This window comes from Numida meleagris, chromosome 1 (assembly GCF_002078875.1).
Source record: "Numida meleagris isolate 19003 breed g44 Domestic line chromosome 1, NumMel1.0, whole genome shotgun sequence".
Classification (NCBI taxonomy): domain Eukaryota; kingdom Metazoa; phylum Chordata; class Aves; order Galliformes; family Numididae; genus Numida; species Numida meleagris.
Window position 1 is genome coordinate 107,156,061 of NC_034409.1, and position 15,844 is coordinate 107,171,904.

The 15,844-nt window shown below is 43.0% G+C and overlaps 1 protein-coding gene across 1 annotated transcript in view; it reads right to left on the reverse strand.

The window, feature by feature from the left end:
* C2CD2 (C2 calcium dependent domain containing 2) overlaps window positions 210-15,844 on the reverse strand; it is a 36,027-nt gene continuing 20,392 nt past the window's right edge. Inside the window, exons 8-14 of the mRNA XM_021406194.1 lie at window positions 14,662-14,723; window positions 12,385-12,524; window positions 11,964-12,135; window positions 11,080-11,193; window positions 8,891-9,018; window positions 7,588-7,903; window positions 210-2,462 (exon numbers count right to left, since the gene is read on the reverse strand). Of these exons, the coding sequence (XP_021261869.1) occupies window positions 2,236-2,462; window positions 7,588-7,903; window positions 8,891-9,018; window positions 11,080-11,193; window positions 11,964-12,135; window positions 12,385-12,524; window positions 14,662-14,723 (1,159 nt within the window). The 3' untranslated portion in view covers window positions 210-2,235. The remainder of the gene's footprint in view (window positions 2,463-7,587; window positions 7,904-8,890; window positions 9,019-11,079; window positions 11,194-11,963; window positions 12,136-12,384; window positions 12,525-14,661; window positions 14,724-15,844) is intronic.

Below are 15,844 nucleotides of genomic sequence, written 5' to 3' on the forward strand. Positions count from 1 at the left end.
ACACACAAACCCTTCTCCTGCAGTCAGCACATCATTCAGTGTTATTTCCACCGCACTATAAATGATAAAACTTCTATAAATTAAAATCTCGCTTCAGTAATGTGAACAGACCTGAAGTAGTGTATCGTGCTCCCTCTGCACTCCCAGTCCTACTACTCTCAGTGTACGGAAGTGATGCTACCCGTGGAGCTCAGTCTCGCTTTGATTTCTTGGATTTCTGGTTTGGTTTTCTCCTTCAGTAAACAAGACTGACCACGTAAAACATAAGAAGGATCTCACCTCCTACCCTGCCCCATCATGCACATATGTCCTCTGCATGGAAAAAGTACATGTTCAGGGAATAGAGCTTCAGTGTTTTGAATGCTTGGATCATGAGTTGCTGTAGAACAAATGAAGAGTTCTACTTTGTGTTAAACTAACAACAAACAGAAGTCCTCAAGTAGGACAAGCCCCTATCACTGAACTGGGATTTTTAAGCACATTACAGCTCCAGGACACTGGTCTGTAACAAATTTTCAAAACATAACATACACTAATGCCTTCAAGTGTTGTCATAGTAAGCAGCATGCTTAGACATACAGCTATTTGTAGGCTGGACTGCTGTACTACAGTGATTTTACTAGGTTACATACAAGTGGTATTTTTAAGCTCTAGACTCAGTTAAAAGGTTTTGACAGTTCATTTATTTACTAACCTGTTGGTAAAAAAACAACCAACAAGCATCTAGATTTTCTTTGTAGAAGTATTTACCACGGAATCTGAAGTTGATCAGAAGTTTTGAAATGTGTTTCTGTTCCTCAGTGACTTTCTATTTTTGAAGAATAGTTAAGGTGAAAACTGAAATATCTGCAAAAGCCTTCCATGACTTTTAAGGGGTGAGGTGGGGGGTGAATCACTGTCGGCAAAGCAACGCAAATCCACCATTCATTCATGTCAGTAGCTCTAATGGAATGGATGTTTTTCTTGGCTAAAGACAACAGCCTTGGTCCTTTGTCCTCAGCAGGAATGTATGTACGGGCTGGCAAACTGCAAGGCGGCACCTGTGAAATCCCGCCTTCTGCTCTTCTCAGCAGCTAAAACAAGAACTATGCCTTTACTTTCACCAGATTTTCATTCTAATTGAATGAGGAAAAAAAAAAATCAGAAAACCCAACCAGCCACTCACCACACGACAACACCAGTGGGTCTAGAGACTGAAAGACTGAGGGAACTGCGATCATTACGTTTTAAAAAGCTCTCTTCACAACTGCGTTTTCTAAGATCTCAGGAAATATTTGGCAAGTCAAACACGCTGTCTAATGAAAAGCTTATATAGGGTTAAATATGCTCTATTCGAGACTTATTGCTCCTAGCTTTGCATTTGATACGATGGTTCATATGCTTGTCTAACAAGTACTTGGGAGAAGGAAGTACAGCCCCTACGACAGGTTTCTGCATTAGCAGCACAGCTTCTCACACAGGGAAGGAAAGCTACAGAGGAGAAGTTGTAGATGTTTGCAAGTAGACTCAAGTAGATTCTTTAAAAAGTTCTGGTTTTTAGAGTATAACTTACGTACAGAGCATTAAACAATATGCTAGTATAAGTATTTGCATAATTTATTGATTTATGGCTAATATAAAAGGCCTCTCCACCTACACAGACTGAGCAGTGTTTATAGCAGGCTACAGTTATCACAGTAGGCTCTCTTAATCAGCGGTTTAGTTCTGTTTCTGAAAACTTACCCGTTTCCAAATCACAACATAAAGTGGATCTGGGTCTCTTTTCCCCTTCAGCCTGACCAGTAACACAAGCTGAGACTTGCATTGCTACTGCTCCACGCCACAGCATGGAAGCACAGCGGTATCTTCTCTCCTGACAGTGGTTCAGTCATAGAGCACGTACTGCTCTTCAGTTCTCAGCTCCCTGCTTCAGTCAGCTAGGTGCTGCACGTGCAGCTCCTCCCCACCTGCACCGTCCCCTGCTCTCCCTCGCCTTGTACAATAACACCACGCAGTCCTCCAAAAGCTGTCATGATGCAAGTAGTGCTGCTTGTATTCGGAGGAGCAACTTTATAGTAATCAGAGAGAAAGCTGTTCTGGAAAAATAAACAGAAAATACAATCCTTCTGTTCATTCCCAGACCACTGAATTAGCGAGCATCATGTTACGCAAGTCACCAGCTGTACTTGTGTTCTCTGGTACTGCTCTGTAAACAACTGATGTGCAAGTATGCCATCAGAGAGCGTTCATTCAGCCTTATACAAACGGTTCTGCCGAAGCTCCATTCAGCTTGCTCTTGCTTTTGTTCTTGGAAAGCAACTTTCTGTTAAGAATACGCGAAAGTGTGCCTCCCTTCTTGCGTGTTTCCTCTGACAGTGGCTGCTGCAGGTAGACGAGATCGTTGTGTGACTGACTCATTCCTGGATCCTTCTGCTGGTGTCGCCGACGGAAAAAGAGCTTCGCACTCTTTTTCAAGATCCCACCTGCAGAAGCAAAGAGCAGAGGCACAGGCACTTTATAGACAGACCAGGCTGCTTCCTTCTAGACTGCAGCTTCAGCTACAGCTGCATCACTACAGAAAAAAGCCTTCCTCTCAGCATTTCGAGCTTAAGCACCACTCTCGTAACAACGTAAACAATGTTAGAAAGCTAAGAGTGGTGTGTCCAAAGCCACAGTGTTGATGGTCTGTAACTGACAGGGAGCAAGGGTACGAGTCCCGTGCTGGAATGCAGGGATTTGGGATACTGGCAAAGGTGAACAGTCACTGCGCTTTCAGCCACTCACACACGCACTGCATGCTGCTGAATCCGCCTCGCCACACCACCGACCCAGCTCTTTCCCAAGCAAACACCACTGAGAAATTCAGGCTTCACGAAGTTATGCATTTTTCTGCTTCTCGTTCCATGCAAGTATCATGCAAACTGAATCACTTAGATTCATGACAGACCGTGGCAGTTCTAGATCTATGCATATGCACACGCTCTTACAGTTAGCAGAAGAGTTCAGAAGAGAAGAGCTCACACGTAAAGAAAAGAAGTTTTTTTCCTTCAGTTCTCTCTGAAATGATGCAGTTGAAAAGGAAGGAAAGCTACCATGCAACTATGAGCAATCAAGTGTTAATCCTCTGATTTCAGCTTCTAAAGTCAATTCCCACATCTTGTGGAAGTCGCCTTCCTTCTACTTTGTTTCTAATGCCCTTCTGAAAGCTACGCTAGAGTTCACACGTACACATGCACAGCGCTTAGTGTGGGTTGTACGCTGGGTTCTCAAATGTCAAACAGGCGTATTCCATCTTTCCAGTGCAATAAAAGTACAAAGTATTTTATAGAAAGAGATAGAGGAGGAAGTGCTACTCTCTGTAGTTTCAGCAATCAAAGGAGTTGAAAAGATTAGCCCATTATGCACAAAGTGAAGGTGGCATTTTAATTTGACGTGGAGGACACTGTTGGTGCCTGAGGTCAATAGCTGTATGTCAGCACACATGCAGCAGGCTCATACAGTCAGAATGCCCATCTTCTACATGAACTCAGCAGCATCACCTAGAGCAGCAATCATGTGCCGGTTTAAAACACTGTTGGGAATAACAATTCACCTCAAGCATATTAAAAAATAGTACTACATCTGCTTCCAATAGGCTCAAAAATCTGCCCAAATCCCTTCCGTGGCAAATTCTAGATTCCTTCATTTTTTCAAACCCCTGCTCTTGATCCCACATCAAATCTAGCTGCCATTGCCTTGGCTGCATAATATCTCCTCACCATGGACTCATGTTGGCAACACAAGATGCCAACGGTCTTCCCGCTTTGCAAGCTCTGGTTGGTTTTGCAGCCAGCGTTTCGTCAGCTCCCACATTCCCTTCTCACGTGCACCCTGTACCTGATGCACAAGGAACGCGGCCTGCCCTTGGAACTCCAGCCCAATGTCAAATTAGCAAGAGTTTAGTGCAGAACTGGGCAGTGCTGCTGTCGCAGTGACACAAGCCAATTTGAACGAAGGAGGACCCAGGTAGCAAGCCAGCAGAGGGAGCCCTGTGGCAGTCAGACAGGTACATGAGGACAGTCATCTTCCTGGATAAGCTTCCACAACTTGCTTCCTTGCAACCCATCAGCATTCCTTACTCTTCCTCCATCCAACTATTAGATATTGTCACTGCACAGTCTCGACTCTGCTTTTCCTCCCATTGCAAATGGATACAAAAAGCAACACGCAGACTAATTCTTGCATGTGACAGTGTGCAACAGCTAGGATTACATCATTGTCATCTAAGGACTGGACACAGGCTGCGTGTCATGTTGCACAGCAACAGCTGCAGAGTAGGAAATTCATGGTAGTCCTGTTTCATGCAGCCAGATGCTGCTCTGCTCAGACTGGAACAGTTACAAATATGTGCTCAGCATTATTATTTTTTTATTTTAAGGACTGAGCGCTCAGCATCTGGGAAGATACTTCAGCGCATTTTGTCTCGCTGCGGCCGAGACGTGGCTCACCAGGCACAACAGGATTGATGCAGAAGTCAGCTGAAAGCAACTGGAACGCACAGACTTGAATCTTGTCTGCTGTCCCATCACCCTCTGACTGATCATTTCGGCAAGGCAGCACCACTCCAAGCTGTTGTCAACAGCATAAAAGAAGCAGTGTTTTGCCTCCTGATACTGACAGTTGTTAATATGCAGAGGCCGGGGGGATTGCTGAGGCCCTGCTGCTGTGCGGCTTTTGTTTTAGCCCTCAGCTGCTCTGCCCAGCAGCACTGGCAGCTGCAGCTGAAGTTGTGCCAGTGGGAGGAGCAGAACAGAGGAGCTTATCCATAAACAGCTATTTTGTCCTACCCGTTCACACTGATTTCCCGTCCTGGGGAACAGAACCAAACCACGAATGCTGCAAAATTTGTGCTGGTGGCCTGGGACAACTCGTTGCAGCTGAAAAAAAATGCAGGCAGCGCTTCCCTGAGAACAGTACAGCCTCAGCAAAAGCAGCAGCCCCGAGGTGAAAGCTTCTTGTGTTTTCAGGGGTACCAAGATCACCGGTACTTGGAAGCTTGTCACATCCCCACTGCTACCCATTGGTCTCCAGCCAGGTGGGTGCGTGCTGCCTGACAGTGGCTCCATCTCTGTGGAGGCATGCACCCCTGCTAAGAAGGCAGGCTATGGGGCAAATCACAAGCTCGGCGATGCTCATGCTGTTTGCATGCTTACTTCTTGAGTTCAACAGGATCCATGTGCCAAACTCTGCCCCTAACACCAGCAGACAAGCAGAGAGCGCCTCAAGAGCGCTGTACAGACTGGCTGGTCTTCATAGGCTCCTGAGCACCAGCTTAGGCTGTTCTAACAGGCTGGTGAGGCTAGGGTCACTTCTGAATCTTTTTTTTTTTTTTTACTGAAGGAAGATTTCCTTCCACATCTACAAGGATATGAATAGAGATTGCTTCTTTCCATTCCTTCCCAATTCCAAAACAGTTTTTAATCAAGGTGACTGTGATATCTGCTGAAGTACTTGTAGCTCTAGGAGTTCAGCTAGAAAGGAAATCTAGACAACTGTAAACAGCAGTTTTTAAAACAAGCATTCTGTGTATGCATATCCAGTTATGGGGTCACACATGGGTTTGCATGAGCAGATGTCCAACTGATAATCAGATACAACAGGAATGGGCATGATGGAGAGAGAGTAGGAGCACACAGCACCCCTCCAAGCCTTCCTGGAAGCCCGTTCTGCGTGACCCACCTGGACAGCACATCCACCAGTGGAATGATTTGTGTGGGCAGACAAAGCTGCTAAGGTGTATGAGCATAGGAAGGCAGTTTTGGAGGGAGGAAAGAAATGGATGTGGGAAGAAAACAGGTGCCAAACTACATTTTGCTCTGATTTTTTACAATGAGCGCACCATTGTAAAGCTACATTTTCTTTAAAAGATAAGACAAAAGTAACTTACTGTGTAGGTAATTAATTCTGGTTGGCACAGTGGTCCTCTTAAGTTTATAAAAGGGAATGGGGTAAGAAACAGGAAGTCAGAAAAATGAAAAACAAAGGTATTCAAGAGTAGAAATTATAGTGACAGACAATGCTAACTTTAAGACATTCATACCATACAGGAGGCTTTTTAAAGCAGAAGGGTGGTTGGTATTTTGGGTTTTTTTTTTTTTTTGGTTGCTGTTCTTGTTTTTGAAAGGGAAATGGAATTATTTTTGACAAAAAAAGAAACTGAAGTATTCAAAGCTAACTGAGGGAAAGGACGTAGAAACGTTTTCCAGTCTCGCTCCATTGAAGTTACTCAGCTGTGAGAAGAGGTTCAAGACTTCTACAAAGAGATCTGTGTATAAGGGATGTTAGACAGTTTTAAAAAACATTTTTCAAGCTGAGACAACTGCCTCGATATTGAAGACAATTTGTCCTTTCTAGCAGTCCTGCTCTACACTGTGCAAAAAGAACTTTCAGAAGCCTGACCTCTTTGCAACACACTGCTCATGAAAAAGCAAAAGTAAACAACAGTTCACCTGCAAACTTCCACTTGCTTACTTTAGAGTAAAACATTAAAGAGACCACAGGTTTTGCAGAATCTCATAGAGCTGCCTAAACTTCTCCAGGTTCCAAACAAGTCAAATCACTTAGTGCTTAGTCACCTAAATCCACTCCAAACTTTCTAATACCTGACCATGTGGGCCAAACATGGTTGCTGTGCCATCCTGAACTATCAGATGGAACAACAGAGCTGTAAAAAGACCAGAAGACATCATGCCTTGGTGAAGAGGTCTAGTGTATACCTGATGTGAGATGCATTAGAATCATAGAATCAGTAAGGTTGGAAAAGACCTCTAAGATCACCTCGTCCAACCATCAGCCCATCCCCACCATGCCCACTGACCGTGTCCCTCAGTGCCACATCCACACGGCTCTTGAACACCTACAGGGACAGTGACACCACCACCTCCCTGGGCAGCCTCACAATAGTCTAGTACTACACCAAGGTTTTGTAGTAAGCCACTTTACACTGTCTTGAGTAAGTACAGAAGACTCTGGATAAGAAAAGCACAGAAAAGAATAAAGGAAAAGAAGGATAGAGATGAGTGAGAAATACAATTTTTGCAACTTCAACACACATCTCATGAGACTGGTGCACGGCCTGTTCAAGCATAGGCGGGAGACCACTGCAGTGGATCTTCTTCCGGACTTCCTAACAGCCACCTTGTAGCCACAAACCAGCACAACTGCCTCAAAGGTTACTGGGTTTATAAAGGAAACACAAAGAATCCTAAGGCATTTTCAAGCTGTGGCTATCCAGGTGTGTAACTACATAAGCAAAACGATCTGATCTTTTGTTCACTTTACCCTTCCAGACATAAGTTGGGCTTAGTGATCTGCCTTTTTAACTTCTAAGGGTGAGCCCTTCCATTTACTGATGGAGAAGAGTGTAACAGAGCCTGTCAGATCTCTGAGAGCCACAGAACTGCACTCTTTGTGGCTGCTAGCAAGACAGCTTCCACCAACACCACAATTGCATGGAGTTTAAGGAGAAAAACCAGTACCAGAGGATAAACTACGGTACATTGTTGCATGACGCTGCTAGTGATGTATAGACAGCAGTTATTCCCCAAAGCAGAGGTAAGGATCACGTACCTTTAGACTTTTTCATGCTCCCTGTTTCAGAAACACTTAATGAGCTCCCAGACATTTCTTCACAGCTCTGGTCTAAGAGTGTGTTGGAGTCCCACTGCTGGCTGCCATTCTCCAAACCCCATGCCTTAGGGGCACCTTGCTGTGGGTCAGTATCAGGTACTGTTTCTGAAGCACCTGATGATAGTTTTTCATCAGATGTGACTTTTGCAATCACTTCCTCTCCAGCAGGTGGTGGATCTGCATCTTTGCAGGAACTGTCCATGGCTGCAGCGTAGTCCATCATCAGTGCAGCTTCACTGTCCTGAGATAAAGAGGTCTGCCCAGAGGGGAAAAAAAAAAAAGACAATGCTAACACAAACCGCTCTGGTGGGAAAAAAAAAAACAAAAACAAAACAAGCCTCCCTGCAAAAATATGTTCTTTTCTTCTCTTTACACTTTTACTTACACTGCTTAGGGCTATCAGAAAACCATTGTGAGGCTCCCTATGCTCCACTAAAGGAGAGGAGCATATAATCAAGTTTTAATAAGAACTGACAATTATCATCTAATCATGGTCTTGCTAAAGCCACGTGACTGGAAAAAAATACGTACTATTATTTAAGTATTAAGTACTAGCACATTTAAGTATTGAATAGTAGTACTATTTAAGTATTAAATACTACACAGCACAGCAATGACAAGGGGATCCATGCCCAATGGCTTAACTTTCCCTCAGAGCTCTTTAGGAAACCTGTGCAGAACAGCAAGACTACAGCAAATGTCCACAGAGCAGCCTGCAGGGAAAGGACTGCAGGCAGGGACCAAGCTACAGATGGAGGCTGTGGATAACGATAGCCTGGAAGAATGCTGAACGCCAAGTGAGGAGCAGTCTTCTGTTTCCCTTCCTCTAGAACAAAGCCCAGAGGGAGGGCTTTTCCAGAGGGCTTTGTTTAAGCAACTTTGACACGTAGAAAAATCATTGATACTATTTGTGTGCACGTTCCCTCCATCAGCAAAAATACAGAGAAAGGCTGATCTTTTGTCCTTACCTAGGCTAGTTTTCCCAAATGCCTAACCATCCCACTCCTGGCCAAGGACACCATGCATTTTCAGTCAAGCTTTCAAATCTAAGAATAAAAAAAACACTCCACTCCCCAGTAAACCCACCCTGATTTGGTTCAACTTGAAACAGTTATTGAAACAGGCAGACCTAGGTACCACAGGGACTGATGAATGTGCATTCTGTTGTCTCCTGCTCATGTCATGCTCAGTGGAACAAAGACTTCACAGTACTAAGAAGTAAATCTGTTGTTTTCTGCTCTACCTTGGACACCCCTGATATGATAATGGTGCTTTTCTTTCTGGGAGACTTCAGCTTCTGCTTGGCAGACTCACTTAGCTGTCGAATGGCTGCTTCTGCAACAGGGTCACTGCCATTCAATATCAGCAGCTCTAAAAAGAAAGCATTATTTCAGAGTGAAGAAAAAAAAAAACAGAAAAAGCAAATAGGCAGAGCTTGTTCTTAATTTTAAATTTAAAGAAATTAGAAGAAATGGTATAAACATAATGTGTAACAAAACATTTTCCAATCCACCACCAAGCTACTGGGTCTTGTCTTTCCATTCTTCTCAATCTGGGGTACATTATCCATCCTACACAGGAACGGTACAGAAGTTGCACTTACAAACCCATGCCCTGCACACTCATAAGACTTTAGAAACCCATGCCTAGCAGCCAATTACTTCAGTACATTTACCACACTGTGGTAAATTCTGGCACAGCAAGCATACACTAATTAAATTAATTAAGCTTATAAGAACAAAAAAAAATATTCACAGATTTAATTGATGGAGGTGGGCTCTTCAATAAGAGATTTAACAACAAAGGAATACAATCAGGAATAGCATTAATTAAACTGAGCAGCGTCTTTTGTTGTTGTGACATCAGGGGACTGAAAGATGAGGCCCGAATAATACTGCAGCAAGTACCTCACATACTTTTGGAACTTCGTGGTATGTGTGAACAAGCGGTATGCACTCCCATACACACATGTGCACACTCATGACAAACCCCACTTTTCCACCTTCAGAGCCACTGCAAAGCCTCCATGAACTGCTGAGTGCCCAGCATGGCATCAGTGGCACTTGCTAATTCTTATTGTCACCATTATTTAGAAACTATGGAAAGGCCACAGGATCATTTCCACAGAGCTTGTAGCTAGTTTGGAATGCGGTTTCTAATAACCATCACCAATGCTTCTTTCCATTTCTTTCATTTGCCTCAAGGTTTTGTTCTAATGAGTAATTCTTCCTGCAATAATGTATTAACGTTTCACAGGAATTCCCCTGCACTCCCACAGAAAGGAAAACATTGTCCATCTCAATGTGCTCTGAGCTTTATTCAGACAAGTTTTCCAGTAAGTGCTTTGTATTTTCGATATCAGAACCAGTTATGATGGAAAACTCAGAAGCTTAGGGCTTTCCAAATTGGCTCAAGTAATACCACTCTGCTTCATGGTATCATTAGTCTAATGCTGGCAGAAGAGTCAAGTGTTACTTAAAGGTATTCATGTTTATTGGTTTACACTCTTGCTCAGATTTTTGTCTTTTGGCCAACACGTCTCTGTCTCTCAGCAACCCTACTGACTGTTCCAGGAGCACTCTAGATCATCTCCAGATTTTCCCATGTGCACTCAAATCTGTACAAAGAAAACAGAACTCCACATCATGTGCCATTTGCAGCTATACCAGACCAAATCTTTCATCACTGCTGCCTATAGATCTAAGGAGTGAATGGTGAAGACACAAAGGACTGAAAAACATGCTGAAGGTTCAGAGTTGCACCTCAAAAAGGTAAAGTGCCACAGAGTCAAAACTGAGTTTAATTCAGTCCAAAGTGAATTTGTAATTAAAGGTGTTATTGAAGCTACCTGGGGCTCCGAAGGCTCTTCAACTGTATGCCAAGTGACTTCGGGAAGTGGATGAACAAGCTCAGCAAGATTATGTATTTGCATCAGCATAAAAACAAAACAACAGCAGCAAAATAACAGTGGCAGGGCTAGGAAGAGAATTCAGTCTTTCTACCCTTTCAATTTGCCTTACCTAAAGGCAGCCTCACGCCTTTTCTTCAGACAGGAGATTTCTTGATGGCCTTAAGGTTAAGTTTTGGAGAGTTTTCATTTTGTGCAGTGTACCTCATGCCTCTTAAAGGAGGAGTTTTTCATTCAAAAGTAGGAGGAAAGCCAGCCTGGCTTTTCTGCAGTCATCTCCCCTTTCCAAACCACAGCTCATTGTTGCTTTTTCAAAATTAATAATTTAAATCACCAGTTAAAAACAGACTTCTGTTGCAAGACTGCTATACCCCTAACCACAGTACTCGTTAACATAAACATCTCAGTGCCTGTTGAAAGCCAGTAGCCATGTGGGTTTGCTGCTGTTTTAGCAGGGTTATATTAATCCCATGTGCAGTCTAGCGAGATGTTTTCTGATCAGAAGCTTTGAAAGGTTCTATTACCTGTATCTGAAGACGATAAAGTTTTGCTGACTGGAGCACCGTGAGAATGGAGAGCCTGAACAGAGAAATCCTTTTCAATCACTTTGACTTTGACTGGAGTTTTCACAGGAGAACCTGGAAACCAAGTTTCTTTGTTATTTGAATTATTTCAGACACTTACTGTGAAAAAAACAAGAATTTGTTATATCCATTTGAAAGGCTGTTCAAAACGTAAGTGTTTGAGAAAGTTGTTGATAGAAATTCTCAGGGCATGCTCTCTATGGCAATGCGACCCCCAAAGACCTGTGAATGTAGGAATTTGTTATTTTTAAAAATCTTCTGTAATATATTAGATTATATATGCTCCAGTAAAAGATCTGCATTGACAGCTTAAAAGAATGCAGCTCTTTGTGAGACTGCACACTAAAACTGAGTAGAGGTTTTACTCTCACACTTATTCCAAGAGGAATCAGTCTACTCCAGAAAGGTATGCTGAAAAGATTGCCACAGGATGACACTCATCCTCATCTGAGATTATAATACACTTTGGGGTTAGGAGGCACAGCACAAGACTGCCATCAGCAAGCACTCATGCGTCTGATACTTTTGTCATGTGGAAAAACACCCACTCAAACCAAGCTGTTCTGCATTGTCACTCCAGCATGAAATTTTAATCTGCGTACTAAAGGAAGCACTAACTTCCCCTTGTAGGAACAAGGTTTCATGAAAATTAAAAACCTGATTTTGAAGAATACAAAAAAAAAAAAAAAAGAAACACCACCATCAGTGCCTCAGAGAAGTCTGGATGATGCCTCTCCTTCCATCCCTGTTCCTCTCTGCACCAACTTCTCTTGCCCCCACAGACAATCCTAGGGGTGAACACAGAACGGATCGGAATTCCTTACCTGTGCTCAATGGGGACGACCTCCCTTCTAGTCGAGGTTTGGTTTTCACAGCAGTTACAGTAGTGACCACAGTCCCACAGGGCATCACAGTCCGATCCTTTTCTACCTTAGTGCTTGGCAATGGAGAAGAAGCTTGCCAAGCCTTTAACTCATTAGGTTCGATAAACAAGAACTAGGAAGACAAAAAATATTTCAAGGACATTAATATTTCTAACTAGTGCTCCTTTAACATTTTTACTAACATTCAAGAGCCAGCTGATACTTTTGATACATATAAATACAGCATGATGCGTTATCATAAAATATGAATGCGATACAGAAACTTGGCCACACGTTGCACTGCACTGTGAACTCACAGGTGAGCACTCGCAAGGATGTCCAGAACTAAAGGATCCACCATAAGAACATCCCTACGCCATACCTCTGCAGTAATGGATCCTAGCCCAGGCCTCAGCTCTGGGCTACCATCACTGGCCCTGCTGTTCAGTGCAAAGCTTTGGCGGCCAGAAGGTTGCTTCCTGAACAAGTCTAGAGGTACAGTTGCCTTTGCGGATGAAGAACCTAGAAGAAATAAAATAAAAAGGCTGAGAAAACAGGAAGGAAGCAAAAGAACTACAGCAGCTAATTGTAATACTTGGTTCTACACCAAGGGGCAGTAAAGACAGAAACATCGCAGTGCTCAGAGCCTTCTTTCCATTTTACAACTATTCCTCAGCCTGGCCTAAATAATGAGCAACAGGAAAGAATGGAGATGAAACCTTACTTGCTACTATTTCTGGCCATTTTTTCCCTATACATGCAGAATGCTTAGAGGAAAAGAAAACACCTAGAAATATTACGATTACATCCTCATACAATCTCCTTAATTGGTTACTTGCATCTTTCTTTTCAGAGAACACCCCCTGGGTTCCTAGTAAATCGCATCATTAAGCATTTTCCTTCTTTATTTGATCTTCAGTGCAAGCTGAGCAGTTCTCTTGTTCCTCCCCTTACTTTGTTAGCTACATTAGACTGGAACAAACTACTAGCAAAATTACTGCAGGGTTTCAGGGATTAAATCCTAGTTTTCTGCAAAATACAAAGGCAAATAGAGTTGTACATTATATCCACATTACTCAGCTCTTCCCTCACTAATGTGATTCTACTTTCAGTTTTCCATTACAGTTTCTGGGAGAACAGCTAAGGTGGTGGCAGGGGAGGAGAAAGATGACTGTCAGTGCAATCAACAGGGAGTTCTTTCTTTTAAACCAGGCTGATGATTACAGTCTCAGTAGGATGTGGAATGCTGCTGGTATTGTTTGAAAGACCAATTACGAAAAGTGCTTGAGAACAGGCAGGAATAGGTTTTATGTAAGAAACAATATGCATGTGCTGACTGTACATAGGTCTTATATGCCCTCTTTTTTTTTTTTTTTTTTTTTTTAAATAGAAAAGCAGCATCCCTGGAGAAGTTTTTTGAAGTTTTTGCCTACATTTGACTTCCCAATCCTTCATATAATCATGAAAATTTTGTTTTCTGTTTGTTTTATATCTGAAATCTGACATAAGAAGGAAAAAGCAAATGGAACTAAGAGGTGAAATAAAGTTACCATTTCTAGCTAAAGCAAAACTCTCTTATCAGCAAAGGGATAAGCAGCACAGATGAGAAGAATTTCATAGAATCGTAGAATATCCCAAGTTGGAAGGGGCCCATAAGGATCACTGAGTCCAAATCCTGGCTTTGCACAGGGCCACTCAAAAATCAGACCACAATTTATCAAGTTGTGACATTGCTTCAGTAAAACCCAGCTACTGAAGTATTTGGAGCAAATTCGCATGCAAACAGTTCAATGTACTCCTTGGCCACAAAACCCGTCTATCCATTATCCCCACACCAGTGAGGCAATAAATCTCCAAATAAAGAAAATGCAGTAGTTCAGTGGTGGGTTTTTCTTTGCCACTGAAAATATTTTATTCCTTGTGTTTTCTATTTAAACCAATGTAATCAGAATTAAGTGGCTTTATAGCAAGTAATCGCTAGGCAGCCTATGGGGCTTGGAAAAGAAGGATTTAGGATTAAAAAACATGATTCTCCCTCAAAGACAGGGGAAGCATAACTTGAAACCAGAAGTACTCACATGATTTGTTAGAAGTTTGGAAGGCTGAAAAATAGGGTTACCCACAGCTGTTGACAGCCCCTGAAGGAAAGGCTGACAAAGTTTCTTTGTAACCTTAACTCTGAGGAGGACAGAGACTCTGTAACAGCGTATTTCTCTTCTGTCCACGCTTACTGGTGGAAGTAACAAATTACACAGGCAGCAGCTGATACAGGTGAACAAGCCAGTGTCACCCAAGAACTCTGTAGTTTTCTATGGATTTCAACTCTAGCTGTTGAATTTGAGGGCAGAGTTACAGAGTTATAAAACACAAACTGAGCTCATGCATTTTCCCCAAGCTGCCTCTTTTGTATATGCTTGGCTGGCTATTTTCAGATGATTCCCTTCTGCTGTTCTCCTCTGCAGGGCTCTAGAGAGCCATTCTGAAGACGTATCCGATCGGACAACCACGACGAAGCAGCATCAGACAGCTGAACTTCAGCAGGTTCGGAAACCGAATACATTCTTATATGGCTATACCGCACAACTAAAAGAGGTCTTATGTCAACACCTAGCAATATTCATGAGGTAATCATGCCAAATGTTTCAGTTTTAATACTTACTATCCAACTTTCCGTCTTCTACTATTTGCAGTAGCAGTGTTTTTGATTTGGCACTTAGTTCACTGTAAAATAAACGGAAGTGTGTTAGGTCTCTGCATGCAGGTGGGTTTTCCTTCCCACGTGGATTTTCCCTGCCCCGCTCTGGTTCCCAGCCCCAATGCTTCCCTCATCCTGCACCGAGCACAACCCCCCCATGGCTGACCTGCCCGGGTGTGTGGCTCCTTTCTGACCTGTGAGAGTGACTAGAGGAATCTCAGCCAGCAAACTATGGTTTGGCTCCCCCCCAGCTCCCATTTCAGCTGCTTAAAATTTCAGAGGCTTTTCTTCTCCCCAGCAGTTTGCAAACACTGCCTTTTCAGGGCAATGTTGGTCCCCAGTCTGACTGCTAACAGCAGCACTAAGAAGCCATTTCTTCCCTGGCAGGATCAACAGTGAACATTGTTGAAATATTTAAGTTAAGATGCTGGAACAAGGCCAATCGACTGACTACTCAGAGCTGCTCAGTGTCCTCTCAAAGCAGGAGAGGGTCCTGCAAGGCAGGAGAGAAGCAAACAGTCACAGGCTCAAGTGAGAAGGGTCAGTATGACTTTTTCAAAATAAGACTTGAGGATGCTGCAAAATAAAAAGAACTAGTTTATCTATGACACAACTAATGTGTACTATTAGCAGAATTACTGGCACTTGCAGTAGTCTGTAAGATGTACCAGACGAGATACAAAACCTCTCCAGGAAGCAAGCTGGGATTTACTGAGGAATCTTCCAGTACAACTTGTGTATTTTTCCATGTATCCTCTTCAGGATGGCACAATCTTGGCTGCAGATGCTCCACTTCCATCAGATGCTCTGGGACATTATCTCTACAGCAAGTTTAAATCTTTGCTCTGCCACTATCTTTCCCCATCTCGCACCTCCAAAACTTGCAAGCATGCGCCTTGAGGCTACCTATTGCTGCTCTTCCCATGAAGCTAAAGCAAAGCCTGACACAGTGGCCAGTATACTGCTCTTCAGACTGGCAGGCATTTTTGCTTTTTAATTTTTTAAAAAGGCAGGAGGGAATGAACTTGAGAGAAAGTATGCAGCCAAATCCTGACCACTTGTCTTTAAAAGTCCCCAAGCTCACCTCATGCACGTCTGAATAACAGCCAACGCAGTGGAAAACCCAGCATTATCCCTAGTGTCTAGG